Source organism: Gallinula chloropus, assembly GCF_964237585.1.
Source record: "Gallinula chloropus genome assembly, chromosome: 1".
In the NCBI taxonomy this organism is placed as follows: domain Eukaryota; kingdom Metazoa; phylum Chordata; class Aves; order Gruiformes; family Rallidae; genus Gallinula; species Gallinula chloropus.
In genome coordinates this window covers 147,782,334-147,804,205 of record NC_140085.1, presented here as the reverse complement: position 1 = coordinate 147,804,205, position 21,872 = coordinate 147,782,334, and the positions used below count along the sequence as shown (strand labels likewise).

General features: G+C 43.7%; 2 protein-coding genes across 2 annotated transcripts in view; both read right to left on the bottom strand.

The window, feature by feature from the left end:
* CCDC138 (coiled-coil domain containing 138) overlaps window positions 1–7,662 on the bottom strand; it is a gene marked incomplete at both ends in the record, with an annotated part of 39,030 nt that extends 31,368 nt beyond the window's left edge. Inside the window, 4 exons of the mRNA XM_084280027.1 lie at window positions 2,280–2,392; window positions 3,757–3,895; window positions 6,781–7,563; window positions 7,611–7,662. Coding sequence (XP_084136153.1) covers window positions 2,280–2,392; window positions 3,757–3,895; window positions 6,781–7,563; window positions 7,611–7,662 — 1,087 coding nt within the window. The remainder of the gene's footprint in view (window positions 1–2,279; window positions 2,393–3,756; window positions 3,896–6,780; window positions 7,564–7,610) is intronic.
* Window positions 7,663–7,718: 56 nt separating this feature from the next.
* The window catches only part of RGPD4 (RANBP2 like and GRIP domain containing 4), a gene marked incomplete at its 5' end in the record, with an annotated part of 34,540 nt that continues 20,386 nt past the window's right edge, over window positions 7,719–21,872 (bottom strand). Inside the window, 10 exons of the mRNA XM_084279079.1 lie at window positions 7,719–8,257; window positions 10,010–10,344; window positions 10,508–10,781; window positions 12,275–12,417; window positions 12,591–12,689; window positions 13,226–13,454; window positions 13,983–14,179; window positions 15,091–15,180; window positions 16,015–16,179; window positions 18,621–18,698. Of these exons, the coding sequence (XP_084135205.1) occupies window positions 7,952–8,257; window positions 10,010–10,344; window positions 10,508–10,781; window positions 12,275–12,417; window positions 12,591–12,689; window positions 13,226–13,454; window positions 13,983–14,179; window positions 15,091–15,180; window positions 16,015–16,179; window positions 18,621–18,698 (1,916 nt within the window). The 3' untranslated portion in view covers window positions 7,719–7,951. The remainder of the gene's footprint in view (window positions 8,258–10,009; window positions 10,345–10,507; window positions 10,782–12,274; window positions 12,418–12,590; window positions 12,690–13,225; window positions 13,455–13,982; window positions 14,180–15,090; window positions 15,181–16,014; window positions 16,180–18,620; window positions 18,699–21,872) is intronic.

Sequence of the window (21,872 nt, the reverse complement as noted above, 5' to 3'; positions counted from 1 at the left end):
GACAGAAGGTTTTCTTCTCAGTAGCTGCTATGGGGCAATGACCAAAACAGTGTTGACAACACAGGGATGTTTTAGCTATTGCTAAGCAGTGCTTGCACAGAATCACAGCCTTTGTTTCTCATGCTGCCCTGCCAGGAAGTAGGCTGGGGGTGCACAAGTGAGGGTACGCAGCCAGGACAGCCAACCCCAACTGACCGAAGGGATATCCCAGACTATATGACATCATGTTCAGCAAGAAAAACTGGGGGAAGAGGGGGACTTCCAGAGTTGTGGCATTTGTACACCTAAGTCACTGTTAGGTGTGGTGGAACCCTGCTTTCCTGGAGATGGTCAAACACCTGCCTGAACAAGGGAAGCAAGGAATAAATTCCTTGTCTCACTCTGAGTGTGCTGCTTTTGCTTTACCTAATAAATTGTCTGTCTCAATCTTTGCAATTCTTTACCTTTTACTGAGGGTTGGAAGAGTGAGTAAGCAGCTGTGCAGGGCTGAGCTGCCTGTGGGAGTTAAACCACAGCAGTACAGATGTAGCAAGACTCAGGCAAAAAGGCAGCTAGGGCGGGGTTGTTTATTTAGTAGGTAACTGGAGAAGAGAAGTAAGGATAATGAGAAGAAGCAACAAGAAACAAGAGAAAAGTTACTAGAAAAACAAATAAAGTAATTAGGGTTAATTAGTGGTATGCATCAGATCAGCCCTGATGGGTGATCAAACACAGGGCTAGGCAGGGCAATAAACCAAACCTGTTGTTCTGTCACAGCCTGTCTTCAAGCGTAAGGAAGGAGAGCATAGCTAGTACAATCATAGCAGAACAAAAAGGAAGAGAAACCAGAAAAAAATAGTTGTATCAAAAACAAAAGTGTGTGATAAATATCAGTTTTGTATTTATTTTGCTTTTGATCTCAAATACTGTAATCTATGCATTTTTCCTTACGCAATTAATTATTCCCCCCACCCCTTTTCAGAAAGAACATGCTTTCAAGAAAGCTGTCCCTACACTCTCCCCACCCATTTAATACAACTCTTAGTCTTCTACAGTTCCACTGATCTGTTCTGCCTGTTTTCTGAGATGCCTTTTAGCTTCTTCCCGGGGTTGGTTGCCTGTCTCTACACTTCCAGACACGCTTCAAAAGAATTCAGCAATGCTCTTCTAAGCCTAAAGCTCTCCACAAGAGGCAGAGCTAGACCGATTCACAAATTCCTCCACTGTGGTACTGTTTCCAAACATTTGCAGTGAAATAACATAGCTGGTCCCTGCTACCATCACAGAACCACAAGGTTGGAAAAGACTTTTAAGACCATGAAGTCCAATCGTTCCCATCCTATGCTAAACCATATCCCTAAGGACCTCATCTACCCGTCTTTTAAACACATCTTCACTTAGCCACCTCCCTGGGCAGCCTGTTCCACATCCCAACAACTCTTTCAGTTAAGAGCCTTTTTCTACTCTGACCCTGTCCTGGCACAGCTTTGTGCAATTTCCCCTTGTCTTATAACCTGTCACTTGGCTGAACAACCATCACCCACTGCTCTACAACCTCCCTTCAGACAGTTGTAGGCAGCAATAAGGTCTCCCCTCAGCCTCCTCTTCTCCAGACTAAACATCCCCAGCTCCCTCAGCCGCTCCTCATGGGATTTGCCCTCCAGCCCCTTCCCCAGCCTGGTTGCCCTTCTCTGCACTCACTCCAGAACCTCAATGTCCTTCTTATGGTGAGGAGCCCAGAACTGCACACAGCACTCGAGGTGCAGCCTCACCAATGCCAAGTACAGGGGCACAATCACCTCCCTAGTCCTACTGGCCACACTGTTTCTGAGACAAGCCAGGATGCCATAACAATCTTCCAGTTAAAAAGCTTCCTGAGTTAAAACGAACAACAGATAACACTCAGTCTCTCTCCTCACTGCTAGTTTCCAACACTTAAACTGAAAGAAGACCTGACAGAGTTAATGCAGCTGGCTACTTAAAAAAAAAAAACCCAAAACATCCAAACCCCACCTTGTTTCTTCATTTATATTTTAAAAGAGAACTGGCAACCAGTTGCAGAAAAGATTGATTCTTCTTTTTAAAGTGTATGCTAGTATTGCATCAAGTACATTTGGACCTCCTGAACTGATTATAAAGGAATTATTCATACTTAAATAAAAGGTTGAATCCCCAAATTAATACATTTTTAGCTGATTCTTGTATTTCTGAACTGAATTACATTTACTAAAGATATTTTTAAATTACATGTTATACTTCACACAAGGTTGTAAAAATATTTAAATCTCAGTATTTATTACCTGCTTCCATGTATATATCTGTATTTTGAACAGTATCAGTTTCAGAGCCCTGAATGCTCCTTTCTTCTATTTCTAGACCACTCGAATCACAAAAAGAATCTTGCTCATCAAAACTGAAAAAACCCACAAGAAAGCAGTACTATGAAATTACTCAGTCCCTTTCAATATAGCATCACAAGAGATTTGTATAAGAATTTAAACACTGCTAAATCTGAGATTTTCATATTTAACTAGTAACAAACAGCAAGGTTAAATCTTTTGGAAGGCATTATTACTCACAAGGTTTTAATCACAACAACTAGTTGCTGACTTAAAAGGAGTAAGTATTTTCAAACAAAATTAGTAAGAATTTTCATGCTGTAAGCACATGTACGCAGCAGGCAACACCATCACTTTTCCTCTCACCACCAACCACCACATTCCAGGAAGGCTAAAAGTGGAAACAGCCTTTTTTTCATTATTTTTTCATATTTGGCACAAAGTAGCTCTGAACAGAGACTTCTTAGCTTTTAGAATCAAACTGCCTCTAAATAAGCTGGAAGCTGTTCAGTCTGAGCTTCTTGCTTTACTACTCGCTCACTTGATATCATTGTCCTGCTTCTGGCCAGGCCAGAGCCAATCTCCCCAAGCAGCCAGCACAGGTAAGCTGAGTCATCCTGGACTGTTTTCCACACCACCTGACATCCCTTCCCCATAAATCACAGAATCATAGGGGTTGGAAGGGACCTCCAGAGGTCATTGGGCCCAACCCCCCTGCCAAAGCAGGTTCCCTAGGACAGGTCGCACAGGTAGATGTCCAGAGAGGTCTTGAATATCTCCAGGGAAGGAGACTCCACACCCCCTGGGCAGCCTGTCCCAGGGCTCTGTCACCCTCACTGTGAAAAAGTTCTTCCGCATGTTGGTGTGGAACTCCCCGTGCTCCAACTTGAGGCCATTGCCCCTTGTCCTGTCCCCACAGACTACTGAGAAGAGGCTGGCCATTTCCCCCTGCATCCCATGCTACACATATTTATAAACACTGATCAGATCCCCTCTCAGCCTTCTTTTCTCAAGGCTGAACAGCCTCAGTTTTTTCAGTCAATGGAGCTGGTTGGGGAGGGGTAGGGGCTTGGTGCCTCTAGGACAGTCTGAGTGAGGACAAGGCATTCAGTCAGTCCTGTGATGGTTCAGCTCACCTGTGATAACTGCTTGGGGAGACTGACCCTGGCATGGCCAGAACCAGAACAATCATCCTTTTATCCCATTAGCATTTACAACACACATCTTAGAAAGTGAGTGAGATGATACTTCTCATCAAAATCAGCATTCGGATTATTTCATGCATCAGTCACAAACAGCAGCTTAACCAGAAAACAAAAATCTTAAATCAACCTCTGGACCTCTACAATAACCAAATCTATTGTTTACTCATGGTTTATGTGGATTATGAGATATAATGAGTGATAAAGGGAGAGGTGAAGTGAAAAACACCTCCTACCAATTCCAGTCTTTGAAACTTTGTAGGAAATCACTAGAAGATCTGATGCTGTTCTCTCTGCCACTCCCTATAAATTCTGACTCTAAGGAACATTTGGATAAAGCAGCAGCTGCTTTTTCCAGTGAGTGATCCATGTTACCTGGAAGACAGAAAATTATTTTACTTTGCATTTGAAAAACTGACATTAAGAAACCAACAAGGGTTTGCTAGAAACACTTGCCGTGTGATCATGTATGCTTAAGAACAAAAAACCCCACTGAAGCAGCCTGACAAATGAGTGAAGAATAACAGCTTCAGCTACAGGAACATTTAGTTTTCAAACCAGAATTACCTTTCTGAAGCTTTACAGCTTGCTTTCATTCACTAATTTTACAGTAAGCAAAGTTTGATACATTGCTTCGTCCTGCTGCTTTTATACGTTAACATCTGTTTCTCAGGAAGCCCAAAGACATCCTAAAGATGAAACATATATCTATCTTTAAGATAAAGCCACATACATGCAGTATGAGACAGACTGCTACCAGTGACTCCAAGAAGGACTTAAACACAAAGATGGGAGGAACCACTGTTCCAAAACATCCTTTCTGCTCTTCCTGTGAATGTGCTAACATTCCCAGGCTGGCTCCCAGCTAACACAAACCCCCGATCAAGAATGCCTACCTATTTAAAATGAGAAAATACCTACTTAAAATAGATTTAGGAATTATATAGCTCTGGCATATATTTTTTTCTTGGAAAGAACAAAGTGTGGTTGTTTGATCTTACCTTTGTATACCGGGCAACTTCTGGTCTTATATTCCATATGCAGTGCTCCTGATAGGTAATCCTGTAAGAAGGCACAAAACCACCATAATATAATCAGAGTTTTCAGGAATAAGTACGTTACAGTTTGTTTAACAGTGTGGTGGTTCAGCCCCAAACAGCGGCTGAACGCCACGAGATCCTTGCTCGCTCCCTGAAGAGAAACGGAGCCTCCGTGGGTGGGATTAAGGACAGTTTACTGACAAAAGGACCAATCTGAAGCCCCAGCCGCACTCAGACTGCCCTAGAGCTGTCCCCTCCCCTCCCAGCCCCTTTCATGGGGAAGTGGTGTCAGGTGGTGTGGAAACAGCCCGGGCTAACTCAGCTCACCTGTGCTGGCTGCCAGAATCAGGACAAACTCTTACAACGACTTGTGACAGAACTTTCTACAAACTACTAACTTTGGAAAAGGAAGTGATTTTTTTTTTTAAATATATATATAAAAGTAAGAGGCAAACATATACCCCACAGTGTAATAATGAAATATCCATAGTGTTGTATGTTAAAATATTTGAGAGTCTACAAGACACTAGAAGACAGCAACATAAGGACATAAAAGTAGAATTTGGTAATCATGGAAACTGTGGCATTTATCTTTACATCTAGGCTTTTTACGACAAAGTTTCCTATTGACTTGTAACTACATTATACAAAAAAACCCCCCAAACAAACAAAAAATCATTCCAGAAGTGTTAGGCTCTCATGATCTTAGTTTGCTGTGCTCTCAAGAAAGTGATCAGCTGCTTTATTTCCTTGCACTTACATACTGTTTTATAAGGAATTAGCACAAACAAATCTAGATTTTCTTTCCTGGCAACCACTGCACCTTAAAGTCTCACCAATACTTTTTGAAAGATAACTTTTGAAAGTTATTTTTCTTTAAAGAACAGTTGTGTAATTAAAACCAGAATATGCCCCAAGAACAACAGCACCCAGAGCACCACAAATTGCTACCTGAGTTGCAATTCCTTCTGCAGTAGCTAAGGGCAGACACATCCAGATTTTAGCTCCTAAAGAACTCAAATCCTCACCTCACATTTAAGACGATTTCTGATCCTGAAATGGCAAGGCACACTTCCTCAGAAAAAAAAAAAAAGCAAGCCAGTTTCTGTATTCATTTGATGATTCCCAGGACCAAGTTGATCTCCCAGTCCAAATCTATGTCTAGCCCAAATCAGAACACTTATGGGGGTTGGACTGGATGATTTTTCAAGGTCCTTTCCAACCTCTAACATTCTGTGATATGACTTTCTTAGCAGATCTGTTAGCCCCTGGGCACTTGGGATGCCTTTAACCCATGGATATACAGATGTGAGAAAGGAACTGCAAAATTTGCCTCTGTGACCAAGACAAACTGACTTCTGACAAAATAAAAGTAAGTTCCCAGCCAGTGAGTAAGCCCTTCTACACAGCATCAAAGCCCCCCGAAACACCGGCACGGGAGGGGTGAGGGGAGGGTGGGAAGGTGTCTTCACTGCCGGATTTTCGGACTGATCGGTTTCCTGATCCCCTGTGCGGACTCATCAAAGCCTCAGCCCGCGCCGCGGCTCGGCCCCAGCCGGCAGCCGAGCACCCGGCACCGCTGCCCCGGGGAGAAACGGACAGCAGCAGCGGGGCGGGGTAAGGGCAGGTTGCTGGGGAAGGGGAACAGCAACAGGACCCGTGACAGAACAAACAGGAAGACAGAAGACACACAGCCCGTACCGACCCGCCAGCCCGGACACTCAGCCCACACTGAGTCCGTCCCGCGGCCGCGGGCACCCACCCCTCCCCGCCAGCCCCTTTTATGGGGGCGTGACGTCACGTGGAGTGGGAAACAACATCATCATCATCAGCCAGCTCGGCTCACCTGTGCTGGCCCTCGGGGACATTCTACCCTTGCCGAAACCAAGAGCGTCAGCGCAAGCTCCCGGCCCGCGGTTCCCTGACGCAACACATCACTGCCCCACCTCAGCACGGGAGCGGTGCCCGTCGCAAAGGGCTGCCTGGTCACCGCGTCAGCCTCAAACCAGACAGGGGGGTTTGATTCTCCTCTTGTTCACCAGATACGGAAAAGCTTTCCCGCTCCCCGAAATCGAGAGCTTTAGGGAAAAACACAAACGCTTCTAGCACGCTCTAAGCAAGGCTAGCGACTGCTCTAGCACGAGAAGATGTGGCTGGAATGAGTTATTTTATATATATATATATATTTCATACATGCTACTTCTAAGGGGACCCCCATACTCTCTTGCCCGACCGGCAGGCACCAGACGGCTCTAAGCGAAACCTGCGCGCCCAGCTGCTCCCGCTGTGTTGGGGGGACGTGTACCATCTGTAACCGCAGTTTCCAGGGGAAGTTCAAGTTCAGACAGAGGTGACTGGCCACCGTCGGAGGGGCCGGGGTAGGATAACAGAGAACGCTGCACGCGAACGCCCCCAGAGCCTGCTTAAATCCCCCTTCCCCGTCTCTCACCCTGACTCGCGCAGGTAATGCCGCGGTGCTCACAGCGAGCCCCGAGGGAGGGGACACAGAGCCGCCCCCCACCCCCGCTCCCAGTACAGCAGGGAGCGGGCGGGAAGGGACGGCTCCCCTCCTTCCGCCCACCTCCCTCCCCCAGCGCGCACCCTCCGGCCCTCCCGTCTCACCCCCTTCGGCAGTGCCGCTGCAGCCCGTCTGGGGAGCGGCTGAGGCCCCAGCCGGGACCCGCGGCGGCCCAATTCGCGCTCGAAGATACCGCCACCACTCGCAGGCGGCGGGCGCAGGCGCGGGAGGCGGCGAAGGATGGGGCGCAGGCGCCGCGCAGGCGTACGCGCTCTCAGTGCCCGGGAGGCGGGTGAAGCACGGCGGGAGGCCGCGGCTCCTGGTGAGGATGGGGGCACCTGCGCAGGGGTTCCTGGCAGACGAGGCTGCGCGGGACGGAACTACAGCGCCCACTATCCTTAGGCCGTGCTCCAGGGCACGGCGCTGCTCCGGCTTCCCGCCGGGCCTGGCTGCCCGATGGTCAGATTCAGGGAAGAAGCTGGGTCCTGCACCCCAGCAGAGGAAGGGGGGAGGCCTTGAGGCTGCTGCTGACCGGCCCTCAGCACCGACGCTTTGCAGAGAGATTTTGCACAGTCTTTCCCCATTAAGTGAGGCCTTTTTTAAGAACTTTGTGAAGGCAAAAGATTTATTTTAACAAGACTAATATTTAAAATTTGACATTTAATACAAATATGTCAGGAAAGCACAAATACACCCAAAATATGCCAGTGTCTGAACTTAACATGCAAAAAAATTAACCAGAACACATAAAAAAACCCAAGCTGGAATTTTACATTTATACATCAGAAATGTCCATTTTATTTCAACTTATTAATCAATAACATCTAAATATTGATTTATACTGCTAGAACATTTGCATACTGAAAGCAATATCTATATTTGCCCACAGTCTGTAATGACGACTCTTCCATTTACTTGCCCTTTAGGAGAACCAAAGGATTCAATCCTTTTCACAACATCCATTCCGTCTTTCACAAACCCAAACACCACATGCTTGAAGTCCAAGTGTTCTGCTTTTTTAAGTGTTATGAAGAACTGAGAATTGTTTGTATCCCTGCCCTTATTTGCCATTGACAACAATCCAGGACCAGTGTGTCTCACTTCAAAATTCTCATCTTCAAATGCTGTTCCATAAATGGACTGTCCCCCTGTTCCATCATGGTTAGTTATATCACCTCCCTTAAAAAAAAAAAAACAAAACCACAAAACACAGCATTAACTTACAAGTCCCAAAACATATAACAGCAGAATTACATTCCCTTTTGATGGTAAAAATTACTGTGGGAAAATTAATGCTTAGTTTTCACAAGTACTGTATTTACTTAGAGATAAAGCATCCCAGCTTCAGCAGCTTTGTTCACAGCAATGGAAGCAGCACAGGGAAGTTTATCCCTTGCTTGTTCTGATCATGGCATTTTGTCTCCCTGCTGCACACGCTGATCACTCCTCTAGGCCTGTGTTTCCCAGAACCTGCTTCCTGTGCCACTTGGCCAGGACCTGCACTACCTCAGTGAAGGCCTGTCCTTGCCTAGTCCCCGCAGGCACAGTATGTATCACCTCTAAAAGGTTTGGGTACCAATGATCAATAACGCTTTGCTTCTGTGTGGACAGCACCTTCTGCCATGCTACTGTTAGTTTAGGAGAGCAGCTGCTGCTAGCAAGCAGTGTCTTTTGTCACTCTGCAAGGCAGCAAGCTTCTGGCTCCTGATTATCTGACCATACACATAAAAGCAGCAGTATAGGTTATCCTATCTTTGAAGGAAAGCCTTAATTCTCTCTGAAAACTCTCTCACTGTACCTGGAGAAAGTTTAAGCAAAGCAGAGTTAGTATGGAATATATGGATTTCTTGTGATGAAAGCTTACTTTGTGTCAGGGGGCATGTTTTAAGAAATTCTGCTTCTTAGAGGATGTGGAATACACTGAAAAAAGCCTGACCCCCCTAAATGAGCAACGCTGCTTTCCTCAGCAGAAAGACACAATGTTTTAGCAAGTGAGCTGTAAAGGGCATACTTCTGACAAGCGATACCTAATCAAGAGACAGGATCACTTTTTATTCTGGTGACAAGTCATTCATATAATACTGTCTTAATGAGTTTGTAGAAGGTCGTGCCTCGTCTTCAGGGATGGAGTGACATACAGGAGCATTAGCATGTAAGGAACTAGTTTGCTCTGCTAAATGTAAGTCGCTACAACTCCCTGAATTATCAGTAAGAATTTTAGGAAAACAGAAGTTGATCTAAACTATAATCTATCTCCTAAGCTTTCTGCATTTATTTAGAACTTGCTACTGTTACCAAATGCACACAGAGATTCGACATTAACACTGTCTACGTGGGGTCCAGATGCAATGCAGGTGGATACTCTTGGTGAAAAATTTCGGTATTTTAAGGAACAGGACACTGCATCATGAGACCTAAAAGACTTCTTTTAGTTGGAAACCTGAGCATCTAAAAATACTTGTAATATCAGTTTTAACGTGCACATTATCCAAGATACAACTGTACTTTAAAATGTAAAATAAGCCTGGAAAGTAAGCACTCTGCTTGGGAAGCAGGCGTGCTGTAGAGAGGGGAGGCTGAAAGGCAGCTTTGGGAACCCCTTGCCTTGGTGTTCTGTCCAGCAACAGGCCCCTCACTCATTCTAAGAGGAGATCTCCATCTCCATTTTTATTTCCACATTTAACAATGTGGCAGCACCAAGTAATATGAAAGCATCAGGCAGCCACAGCGAAAAAGCATTTGGCTTAAGGGAGCAGCTGCTGCTTGCATTTCTCATGTCCTTGTAGGGAAAGGGTAGATCAGAGTAATCTCATGCACTGGGTTCATACTGCCAACAAGAACATGCTATCCCGTGTAAGTGATTTTTGAAGTGTCGTTGTTAGTCAATATGCATCTCATTCTCTCAGTGAAGAGTCTTCCCATTACACTTACCTGACATATAAAGTCAGGGACTATTCTGTGAAAGCAGGAGTTCTTGAATCCAAATCCTCTCTCTCCTGTGCACAGGGCCCTGAAGTTCTCAGCAGTTCGAGGGACAATGTTTGAGAACAGCTCCATGGTTATGTGTCCTAAGGGTTCACCGTCAGCAGAGACTTCAAAATACACAACGGGGTTGGTGTCCGTTGACAATCCTGCTGCCAGAGATAAGTGCCCCTTCTGCAGTTCTGACAAGTTTAGCTGGCATTCTTCAAACCTCTTCTTGAAAGCATTAGCCAACTCTTGGCTTTTAAATCTGACTGCAAGTTGTTCTACTTTTACTTCACCATCTGAAAATAAATCAAAGAAGAAGTTTCTTTAGCTGTATTCAGCATAGTCAGAAATTAGTACCTTTCACGTTCCATAACCTCCAGAGAAAACCCCAGCCACAGAAGCTACAGATAGGGAAAAAGAAAGAAAGAAAGAAAGAAAACCACCCAGACAAACCCTCACCTGCATAATCTGTCGCTGTCCAAATCAAAGCATTGTTTGACGCATCAGAGGGCACTAGGTTCATTTCTTTGGTGATGACATGGTTTGCACAGACTTTAAGAACTTGGTCTCTTCTCATGAGGACTCTGTAGTATTTCTTCTGTGTATGGAAGAGGATCTTGATCTCACCAACACCACGCTCCTTCCACTGAGTAGCATCTCTGTCCCACCTGTAAAGTTTTGCCCTCTCTTTGAAGAGAATCTCTTCGTCTTCTTCTCCAGATATTACTTCCACCTACAAAACAGCACAGTAGAGTACTTGGGATGTCCTAGAGAGCTGCTGTCACCAGTGATATCAAACATTACACAGAAGATGATTCTGACATAATACAATGGAACTTATTTGATGTGTTTGTTTCTCCCACATCATATTCATCACACACCAAAGTAAGTAAACATCTAAGCCTTTCCAGAATTTAAAAGCCCAAATCCCACTGTTTGAGATAAATTACTGTGATACTACTTTGTCATGCTGCATATGATTTTTGGTAGGTGGGTACTGGTTTTTGCTTTGGGGTGACTTCTTGTTTGATTGGGTTTTAGTGAGGGGTTTTTGTTTGGATTGGGTTTTTTCTTCTTCTGCCTTGGCAGGCTTCCCAGGAAAGTTTCAGATTTGCTGAATGATGTGCAATGAAGTGAAGCTCTAATACTATTACCAATCCAGGTATTTCCTTTTCAAAATTAAGAACTTGATACGTGCCTTTCAACAGACCAAACACCAATGAGTATAACAAATGGGGGCTTGACAGCCATTATCTCCTCCCTGTATTATGTATGCATATTTGGCTTCTAACCTCCTTTAGTAAACACATCTTCCCAGATAAAGAATACTTGGGACAATGGCAGAAATACATGACAAAACAACTATTTGAACTAGAAGAAACAGAACTGAAGAAGAGAAGCAGCAAGTAAGGGAAGAAAGCCACAGATGTCATAATAGGGCAGAGATGAGCAATGGCACACAAAATTTTGAAGAAGGTGGTTAAAGGCTTGTTAAGATCTACATGACATTTGCTGTTCGAAGCAAAGGACAATACATACCATTTATCTGTGGCCTATATGCCTTGCTTAATAGTTATACTAATCAATAATTATGTATAGGAAAGCCAGACAATATGACTATAACATCAGAAAAGCCTAAAGTGATTATTAGGCACACGCAGGCTAAATACCAAATCAAGACACCAACAACTGTTTGAAGCCTCACTCGGTAAAGTTCTACTTCTTGAAATGCAATTTCTTTGCAAATTAAGTTAGTTAGATCCCTTAGCCTTCAGGTGAGGTTAATTGTACTACAGGCTCGTTGCTCAGTGATTCCAGAAGTCTCTCCTATGAATTCTACAAGCTGCAAGTCACTGACAGAAAGCCACAGCTGAGTTGAATGGGCACTAACAGTGACTCAGTTCCCTGCCTTGGCTTCCATCTGCACTGCAATGAATCAGTTTTAGATTTAATGAGTTATGTCTACAAATTCCCATGCTCATCAACAGTCAGTCAAGGTACAATGAACTGTGCAGATCTGAACTGATGCACCAGACACTTCCCCAGTGTTAAGCTGTACCAGGATTTAAACCCACAGGTGTTTCTACACAGCCAGTGCAAGAAGTACAAAACAAAGTAAGCAACATGGAAAGCAAAGATAGTTAAGCAAGGCATTTTTTAAAAGCTTGCTGGGCAAACACACATGCTTATCTTAATGTTGTTTTAGATCCCAGAAGCCTCACTTACCTCTGGTAAGGACACAATTGGCTCAAAGTGAATATCATCGTTATGTACCACCTCATCATCACTACCACCTTCATCTTCATCCGTTTTACGGGCTGTGTTTCCAAACACAGCTGCTCCTGTATTCGCCCATTTGAAGTTTTTATCTACAAAAAAAAGAAAGTTACATTTTGAACTTTGTATAGCTTTTCCTTCCTGACAGAAACTGGCAAACAAACTGCTGCTAACTGGTCAATCAATGGAACTTTTGTGCACAAAAAGGTGTATGGTATGAAGCAGAAGTCCAGCTGAATGTGTGCCTCAGACTAGTTTAACTCACCTTTTGAGCCAAAAGCAAAGTCTCCAGAGCTCCTGGAAGCCAGATCTGCAAATGACAAGCCAGCAGCATTGCCGAAACCAAAGGAGATGATGCTGTTTTCTGTAAGAGGAAAGGCAAAGCTTTTTCTCTACCTTTCTAACAGAAAACACCTTTTAAGTTACATAGTCACAAGAATAAATTGGAGATGTCTCTATGGTATTTTTACCTTCCAGTAAATTTGAAGCTTGCATGGCACTTACTATGAGAGTCATTTATTATCGTTAAAAACAAGAAACAGGGCTGAAGACTGTGTTGATAGTTTCAACATGCTACTTCTATGCAGATCAACAGAACTCTAACACATGTTCATCTTGTACTTAACATCAAACTAATGAGATAAAGTGCATCATTCATAAATTGTACAACACCAGCATTGCTCTGTAGCAGTGCCATTTGAACATACCACAATTTGATGTACAGAATTATTTTAATCCCCAGTTACATTTTTATTAGATTGTTATTCATGCTAATTCAAGTATTGGTACTACTTCTCTCCAAGGCAGCAATTACATTGAACTAATTTACAGAGAAGCAGACTTACTTTCCTACAAAAAAAAACTCAAACCCAACAGCCCAGAACATACCCCTAACTTTACCTTGTGTGGACTCTGAAGAGTCCAAGTCACATTTTTTAGTTGACAAGTCTACAGGTTTGTCACCAGCTCCTGATAAAGGTCCTGATACACACACAGTTTCCGTGGTGGAATCTGGTTCTTCGCTGTCGGTAGCTGACTGGACAAACACTGTCACCTCACTGGCTGATGGAGTAGGTACTCCCTCCTTACTCACACAGACAAAGTCAGCTGAGGTTGTAGCCTCATTCTCCTAAGATTAATGAAAAAGTAAAGTAATAAGCAAATAAACTAGAAGAGCCTGGTATTCAAACCACCTCCTTCAGGAGGCTAAGGATAATAATTTTTAGGGAAAAAACACCCCAACCAACCAACCAACCCACCCACCCACTCACCACCAAGAAAAACTGCTGTTGTAAGCTTTCTGAAGTTTTTCACTACACTTAACACACATAGGGCATTAACTTGACAAGAGACTGCAGTATCTTCAAGTAGTATGCTTTCAAAAGAATACTATTACTTTCTGAAAGCAAGTACTCCCTATATACACACACATTAGGGGTGATACTACTAGCCAAAGCAATTTGTGGGGACAGCTGTACCCCCTTTCTGTTCCCAAGGAACTAAGCTTCAGTTCCAGTGTTGACAAAGACTTGAGGCCCAGCCCCAAAAGAGTCGAATAGTTTTACCCCACTGGATGTTTTAGTTCTCACAAGGTCTCACCCATGCAGGAAGTAACTGCACTAGTTTCACAACAAAAGCTTTAGTAAAAAATTCTTACTTCAGTTTCTTGAATTTCAACTTCTTCCTGAAGGTATTTTGGACTGTCATCCTCAGTATCACTGCTGGCACCACATACAGATGTAGAAGAAACCTGCAGAGTTTCTGGTTTAGCTGTCTCCCCTGGAGTTGCTCTCTTTTCCCCAGCAGTAACAGATTCTTCTTCAGTGTTGCATTCATTTTTTTCTGTGATGCCTGCTGCAAAGAATAAACATCAGTCTAAAACACCTAGGAAAGCAGCTAAATCCCAAAGTCCTTTCTGGTACCAACATTATAAAATAATCTTATGATGGCCAGAGCAACTAGAAGTAAGACTTGAAGAGCTTTTCAAATAGCACTGATACTTAAACAGCAGAAGTGAAGACCAACTAAAGTCCACTCAGGGTGACTGTAATTGGAAATTCCTCTTATTTGTTTTTCTATTGCTATCAGGGAATCTCCATGCAACGATCAAGCACTCGATCTTGCAGTGCCACTACTACTAGCTTCCTTCACCATCTGTTCATGTTTGATGGCTCAATATACAAAACTTCTTTCCAGCACATATCCTCAAAACCCCCTGAAAATTCACTTCTAGAAGCACCTACACAAGTTTTCAGTTGTGCCATGCTGAACTCTGAGGTGCAGCCAAAGTAGACAGAAACATAAGGAGCAAATTCAGTCTTCTACACCTGTATTTTTAGTATACAGATTTTTTTGGGGGTTTTTATTTAAACAATATCAACTCCTAAGTTTAATTTAAATTGACTATCTGCAGAAGCAACAAGTATTCAGACATGGACAACTTTTGTCTTGTACAGTATCATGGCAAGCTGAATTCTACATATCCAGAAGAAGGGGCTCAAGGTATGAAGACATTTTGATGTTCCTGTTTAAAGGCCACCTGGCATATACATTTCACATTCAGGTACCACTTTAATGCTAACTAATGGTTCAACATACTGAGCTTGAAGCTGTGTTTTAAGACACAGCTTTTCTGCTCCCAGCAGCAGTGTTTCTCAAAAACTATCCCAAGAAACAAAGTTAATCTCAGTGCCTGAGTGTTCTTCAGGTTTAGAGCTTATGGTTCAGTAGGTAAGAAATGTTAAATAACGTGTTTTAAGCCATACCTTTTACAGGAACTTGGAACTTCTTTTTTTCTGAGTCACTGGGATACAGTCTTCCATTAAGATTTTTAACAGCTGTTTCATAGTCTTCATCTGAAAAACAGGGAACAAACCTAAGTTCTCAGGCATCCTCTAAGAACAGAGAAGCATGCTGAGCCCTTCTGACTCACAAGCCTCGCAAACATACCTAATTCTGCCTGTGTCTTAAGGGGTACATGGGTCAGGACATTAGCTTTCACTTTCTGTTCTGTATCAAGTGGACTACTGACACTTCTCTCAGCTTATATCGTTAGACACGTGTGGCACAGGCTTCCCCCCCGTCCCCCAGAAAACACATTCCTTACTGAATGGTTTTATTAGGAATACCACTACAGAGAACTGGAAAGGAAGGCTGAAGATCTTTTATATAAAAACTAGCAAGCTCAGATATTTGTGGGAAGGGGCTTATCTCCTCCCATTTTCTATTAAATGCCATGCTTCAGAACTTCCATTTAACATATTTGTTGCTAAGTTGTAAGAATACTTTAGTTGCATGCAGCAAGGTTTGATTTAAAATATTTCCAGTTTTAGTGCGGGGAATTTGCTTTAGAAGAAAAATAAGCCATTAATCTAGCATTTAGGAAAGCTAAACATGTTATCTTTTGATAAAGACTGCATCGTATTTGTCTCTAAACAGTTGGAGCAAAAACCGGGACACGGCTCTAGCACGTGATTATTTACAAACCAAGGCACCTCGGTGAATCCGGCCTTCAAGGCCTTTCACTGTCTTGATCCACCCTCCACTGGACACACTCGAATTGTGTGATGTCCTCCTTATACTGAGGCTCCCAAAACTGCACAGTGCTCGTGTGAGGTCACACTTGCGCAGTTTATTACACCCCTTCCCCACAGAAAGACAACATGAAGATCAAGTTTGTCACTCCTTACCATCGTCCTCATCACTCACATATCCAGGCTTATTCTTGTAGCAGAAGAACGTTGAAGGCAGCTTGAGAAATCCAGCCAGAGCTCTCTGCTCAGGGGTAGGTGTTAACTCATACACTATAACAACTTCATCAGATGCAAGTTCCTCTTCTGGTGTCGTCTTCTCAGCTTTTTAAAGAAATTGAGCAAACCATTAGAACAAAATAGTTCCAGGACAGGGAACAACATTAACCCCACGCTGCTGTTATTACGAACCAGAATTAATTCTAAGGCAGTTAGAAGGGCATACACATTTTTCCTTTGATCCCCAAGAAACAACAAATCAATGTTACAGGATACTAGGACAAACCACCCTGTTGAAATTAAAGAAATTTTAACCTGCATGCTTAACAACATTGTGTTGAGCGCCTTTTGAATTCAACTATCTGAGCAAAAACAAGTGTCTAAAAGAACACACACAACAGATCTAGAAATGCTGATATAAACTGATTATGAAAGAACGGAAGCAAAGAAGATATAGCAGTTTAAGCACCATGTATTGTTTGGTTGGGGTTTTTTGTTTGTTTAGGTTGGGTTTTAGTGTTGTTTTGAGAGGGGAAGTTTGGGGGTAAAGGTGCAAGAAAAATTCCTTAGCAGTTGATAAGTATTACCCCATAAGCAAGCACACCAATATCCACACATCAGCTGCTTTAATAAATCAACCTATTCATTAACATTTTCCAGTTTGATTTACACTAGTCAGCAGAACTAGTCCCGAAGCCAGGACAGGTCCTCTCAAAAGCTCACTGTTCTTTTCATAAAGAAAGTTTGTGGCGCAATGTAACCAGTGGGAACCTAAATCTTTATCCTGGAATCAGACCAGACTACTAGTCTGTTCCTGAGGAACACCAATTTTCCTACTCATGGGATCTGGTATGTGTCACTGCAAGAGGAGACAGGGGCAGAAGCATAATGTCTATAGATATGCCCCTTGATCCTCTGACACAACTAAAATAAATCTGCTTTTTAAAAGAAAATTTCCCACTAGCATCTTCCTGTAGATTAAGAGCAATATAAAAAATAGTAGACAAAAAGCAAAATCTGAAGTGTTAGTTCAAATTTAAATCTTTTTTTTCCCACCACATTTGCTGAAATTCACTCTCCCTCTGATTACAAGTGAATCACTTCAGGCATTTATATACCAGAGCACAGCTCAAAACCATTACCAGAACAAGAGTCTTGTAGAATAATCCTTTCTGCTCACCAGTATTTGGTTGGGTTTTCTTTGGTAGTGCTTTTTTGTTGGGGTTTTTTTTTGTTTGGTTTGCGATTTTTAAGATCTTAATAGCTCTTAAGTCTGTTTAATGTAAATGTAGGATAAAGTTCTTGAACAGTAAATGTGGAAGTTGATAATGTCAGCAGGCTATTAATGTTCTCTTGTATTTTCTCAAAAACTTGTGCAAAAAACTCACTAACCCTATCTGATTTAGGAGCAAGGAGTACATCTAGTACCTTGTTATCAAGATATGTAGGTATCCTAAAGGATTACCATGTGTTTTACTCACTGAATTAAGCAAGTATCAATTCAATTCATCACAAAGGTTTAAGTGTGGAGGGTTTAGCCTCACAGCCATTAAAGGGTACAGCAAAACCCAGCTTTCCTTAGGATCAGAGAATTTTCAAAAAACTTTTCAACAACAAAAAACACCTTCCAAAGTCAGCCAGCCAGGTAGATAGCAAAAGTGTGAGCTTCCTCTAATCTGAGCAGTATAAAGGTAGCCAGAAGATCCTAGCCACAGATTATACCGTCCATCATACTCACAGACTAAACTCCAAAGGAATTACCATGCAGTCTCTTCCAGTACAAAGTAACTCAGTAAGAGCAATACATGAAAAAAATCTCTTTTAATTAATCCACAGGCAAAGGTCTCTATTAAGATGACTCATCAAATGCTGGATTAAGATTCTAGTGTTCCAAACATCCACTCAAAAGTGACAGAAGGGTCCAACAACTAAGATGAAGACTGCAACGTGTATTTGCCCTCAGAATATTATACAGTAAATATGTAAAGACAGCCAACTCCTTAGCTCTGGCTTTACTCATTTCGGTGTACTCCTTGTTTTTACAAGTACAACAGTTAACATGTTTAAGCCAGTTTCCCAATTCCCAGTATTACCAATAGAGAGGTTGGCTAAATACATTCAAATGTTCTACTGGATAACCTGCCTTGAGATCAAGCGCATTTCACTGAAGTGGAAGACCTCAGGTACTATGAGATATATTCCCTAAAAACAAGAATTTAACTGCTTCAGAAAAGGGGAATTTTAGAGTTCCAGTGTTCAGGAAAACAATGATGAAGTGCAAGGCAGACACCCTCAGAAAACAAGGCAAACAGAAGCCAAAAGCTTAGGCTGAGTCATCCATTGTGCTAGCTCACATTAACAGACCAAGGGCTAGATACATTCTCCAACAGGACAAATACAACAGTCAGGCACACAATCTTAAGAACTCTTCTTCAGCATGCATGTTAATTATGAAGATTACTGAGTCAGCTGCTTTGCTACAGTTGGGTTACTCTCCATGCCACCTAAAGTGTTTTCCTCACACATTCAGTGCAGTATGTAAATACCTTTACTATCAGGTTGCAAGGAAGATGTACTTGTCCAAAAGGCCATTGGATTAGATTTAAAAAGGCTAAAATTAAATCCTAAAAAATAAATTGTTCGGATATAAGTGTTTACCTGGGATTTTAAAAGGATAAAACAGATGTCAACAAGTTTTGGAAGTATCCCAGAGTCATATTTCACAGTAGGAAATTTCATCTGTTAATTCTACACAAGCTTATTCAACCCATTGAGCTGTCATCTTTCATCAAGTCACTTTATATACTTCAGTTATTCAACAGGTAGTATGTCTTCATAATTCTGAGACTAGTATGTAAATTAATAAACTATTATCTAACACTAGCCAGGGGCTCCTGAGGTAGTTGGCGTCAACAGGGAAACACAGAGAGGTGTTCCCTAAGGTGGTGACATAGAATCACAGAATGGTCTGGGTTGGAAGGGACCCCAAGGGTCATAGAGTACCACCCCCCCTACCACAGGCAGGGCCACCAACCCCCAGGCATGATCTAGATAAGGTTGCCCAGGGCCCCATCCAGCCTGGCCCTGAGCACCTCCAGGGATGGGGCATCCACCACCTCTCTGAGCAGCCTGTTCCAGCACCTTTCTGCCATCTCAGAAAAGAGCTTCCCCCTAATATCTAATCTAAACCTTTCATCCTTTAGCTTCAATCCATCCCCCTTGTCCTGCCATTATCTACCCTTCTAAAAAGTCGGTTCCCCTCCTGTTTATATCATCCCTTCAGGGACTGGAAGGCTGCAATGAGGTCCCCCCGCAGCCTTCTCTTCTCCAGGCTGAACAAGCCCAGCTCCCCCAGCCTCTCTTCGTAAGGGAGCTGCTCCAAGCACTGTAGTCACCTTCATGGCCTCCTCTGAACCCCCTCCAACAGTTCCACATCTTTCTTGTACTGGGGGCCCCAGATAGTTCAGAAGGGACAGGTGAGGAAGGAGGGGTGGAGGTGCTGCCTCCATGTTAAGGAGTGCTAGAGTGTGAAGAGACGTCCCTAAAGAATTGCCAAGAGGAAGCTGAAAGCTCATGGGTAGGAATTAAGAGACCAAAGCAGCAAGAGGAACCTTGTGGTTGGTGTCTACTACAGGCTGCCTGACCAAGGTGAGGATGCTGATGAAGCATTCTTACTACAGCTACTACAGGAGGCATCGTGCTCAAAGGCTCTTGCCCTGCTGGGGAATTCCAACCAGCCTGACATCTGTTGGAAAAGCAACAGTGAGATGGAAACAATCCAGGAGGTTCCTGGAGTGCCTTGACAACAACTTCTTAAGTCAAGAAAGACAGAGACCTACCAAGGGGATGCAGTACTTGACGTGACAGTCACCAATGCAAGTGAGCTCATCGGGGATGTCAAGATTGGAGGCAGCCTGGGGGAACTGAGAGTCCTAAGGGGTATGTGCCAGACAAGGAGCATAGCCAGGACCTTCAATTTTAGAAAAGCAAAATTCCAGCTTGGCAAGGAGTTGGCCAATAGGACCACCTGGTAGATTGTTCTCAGGGAGAAAGGAGCAAAGCAGAGCTGGCAGGTATGTAAGGACACTCTCCATAGAGCAGAAGAGCTTCTGATCCCCCAATTAGGCAAAGAAGGGAAGATACCAGCATAGCTGAGTCAGGACCTGCTTGTCAAACTTAAAAGGCAAGCAGGAACTGTGCTGGCAGCTCAAGCAGGATCAGGTATCCTGAGAAGAGTAGAGACACTGCCTAGTTATGTAGGAATGAGGTCAGTAAGGCCAAGGCACAGCTGGAGCTGAACTTGGCAAGGGATGCCAAGAATAAGAAGGGCTCTTTCAGGTATGTCAACCAGAAAAAGAACATTAAAGAAAGTGTACCCTGGCTGCAAACTGGTAACAGCGGATGACGAGAAGCCTGATGTTTTCAATGACATTTTTGCCAACCTCTCTCCTCACTTGTGAGCTGAAGGACTTCAAGATGGGAACCTGGGGGCCAAAGTCCCTTCCACTGTAAGTGAGCACAATGTTTGTGACCACCTGAAGAACCTGAAATGTTCCCAAGTCTATGGGACCTGATGACATGTACCCCAGAGTCCTGAGGGAATTGGCTGATGTAGCTGCCAAACCACTCTGTGACATTTGAAGTCACGACAGTCACATGAAGTCCTTGGTGACTGAAGGAAGGGAAAAATTACATCCATTTTAAAAAAGGGTAAAAGGAGGAGCCTGGGAACTACTGACCTGTCTGCCTCACCTCTGTGCTTGGGAAGATTATGGAACAGATGCTCCTGGAAGCTATGCTGAGGCACATGGAGGACAGGGAGGTGATTCAAGACAGCCAGCATGGCTTCACCAAGGGCAAGTCCTGCCTGACCAGCCTAGCAGCTTCCTACAATGGAGTGACTGCATCACTGGACAAGGGAAGAGCTACAGATGTCACCAATCTGTGTTTCTGCAAGGCCTTTGACACGGCCCCCAAAACAACCTTCTATGTTGAAGAAATACAGATTTGATGGGTGGACTGTCTGGTGCATAAGGAATTGGCTGGATAGTCACATCCAGAGGGTGGCAGTTAACAGCTCGAAGTCCAGATGGAGAGGAGTGACAAGAGGTGTCCTGCAGGGATTTGTACTAGAACCAGTGTTGTTTAGTGTCTTCATCAGTGACACATATAGCAGGATTGAGTGTACCCTCAGGAAGTTTGCAGATGACACGCCAGAGAGATAGGATGTCATCCAGAGGGACCTGGACAGGCTAGAGAGGTGGGCCTGTGCAAACCTCAGGAAGTTCAACAAGGAAGAGTGCAAAGTCCTGCAGCTGGATCGGGACAATCCTTGCTACCAATAAAGGCTGGGAGATGATGTGACAGAGAGCAGCCCTGCAGAAAAGGACTTGGGAGTACTGATGGATGAAAAGCTGGACAAGAGCCAACAATGCACACTCACAGCCCAGAAGGCAAATTGCATCCTGGCTTGTGTGAAGAGAAGCATGGCCAGCAGGTTAAGAGAGGTGATTCTGACCCTCTACTCTGCTCTGGTGAAGCCCCACCTGGAGTACTGCATCCAGCTCTGGAGCCCTCAGCACAAGGAAGACATAGCACCCTTGGAGCAGGTCCAGAGGAAGTCACAAGGATGATCGGAGGTCTGGAGCACCTCTCCTACAAAGACAGGCCTAGAGCTGGGCTCACTCAGCCTGGAGAAGAGAAGACTCCAGGGAGACTTTACAGCGACCTTCCAGTACCTGAAGGGGACCTACAGGAAAGCTTGGAAGGGACTGTTTAGCAAGGGCATGGAGCAACAG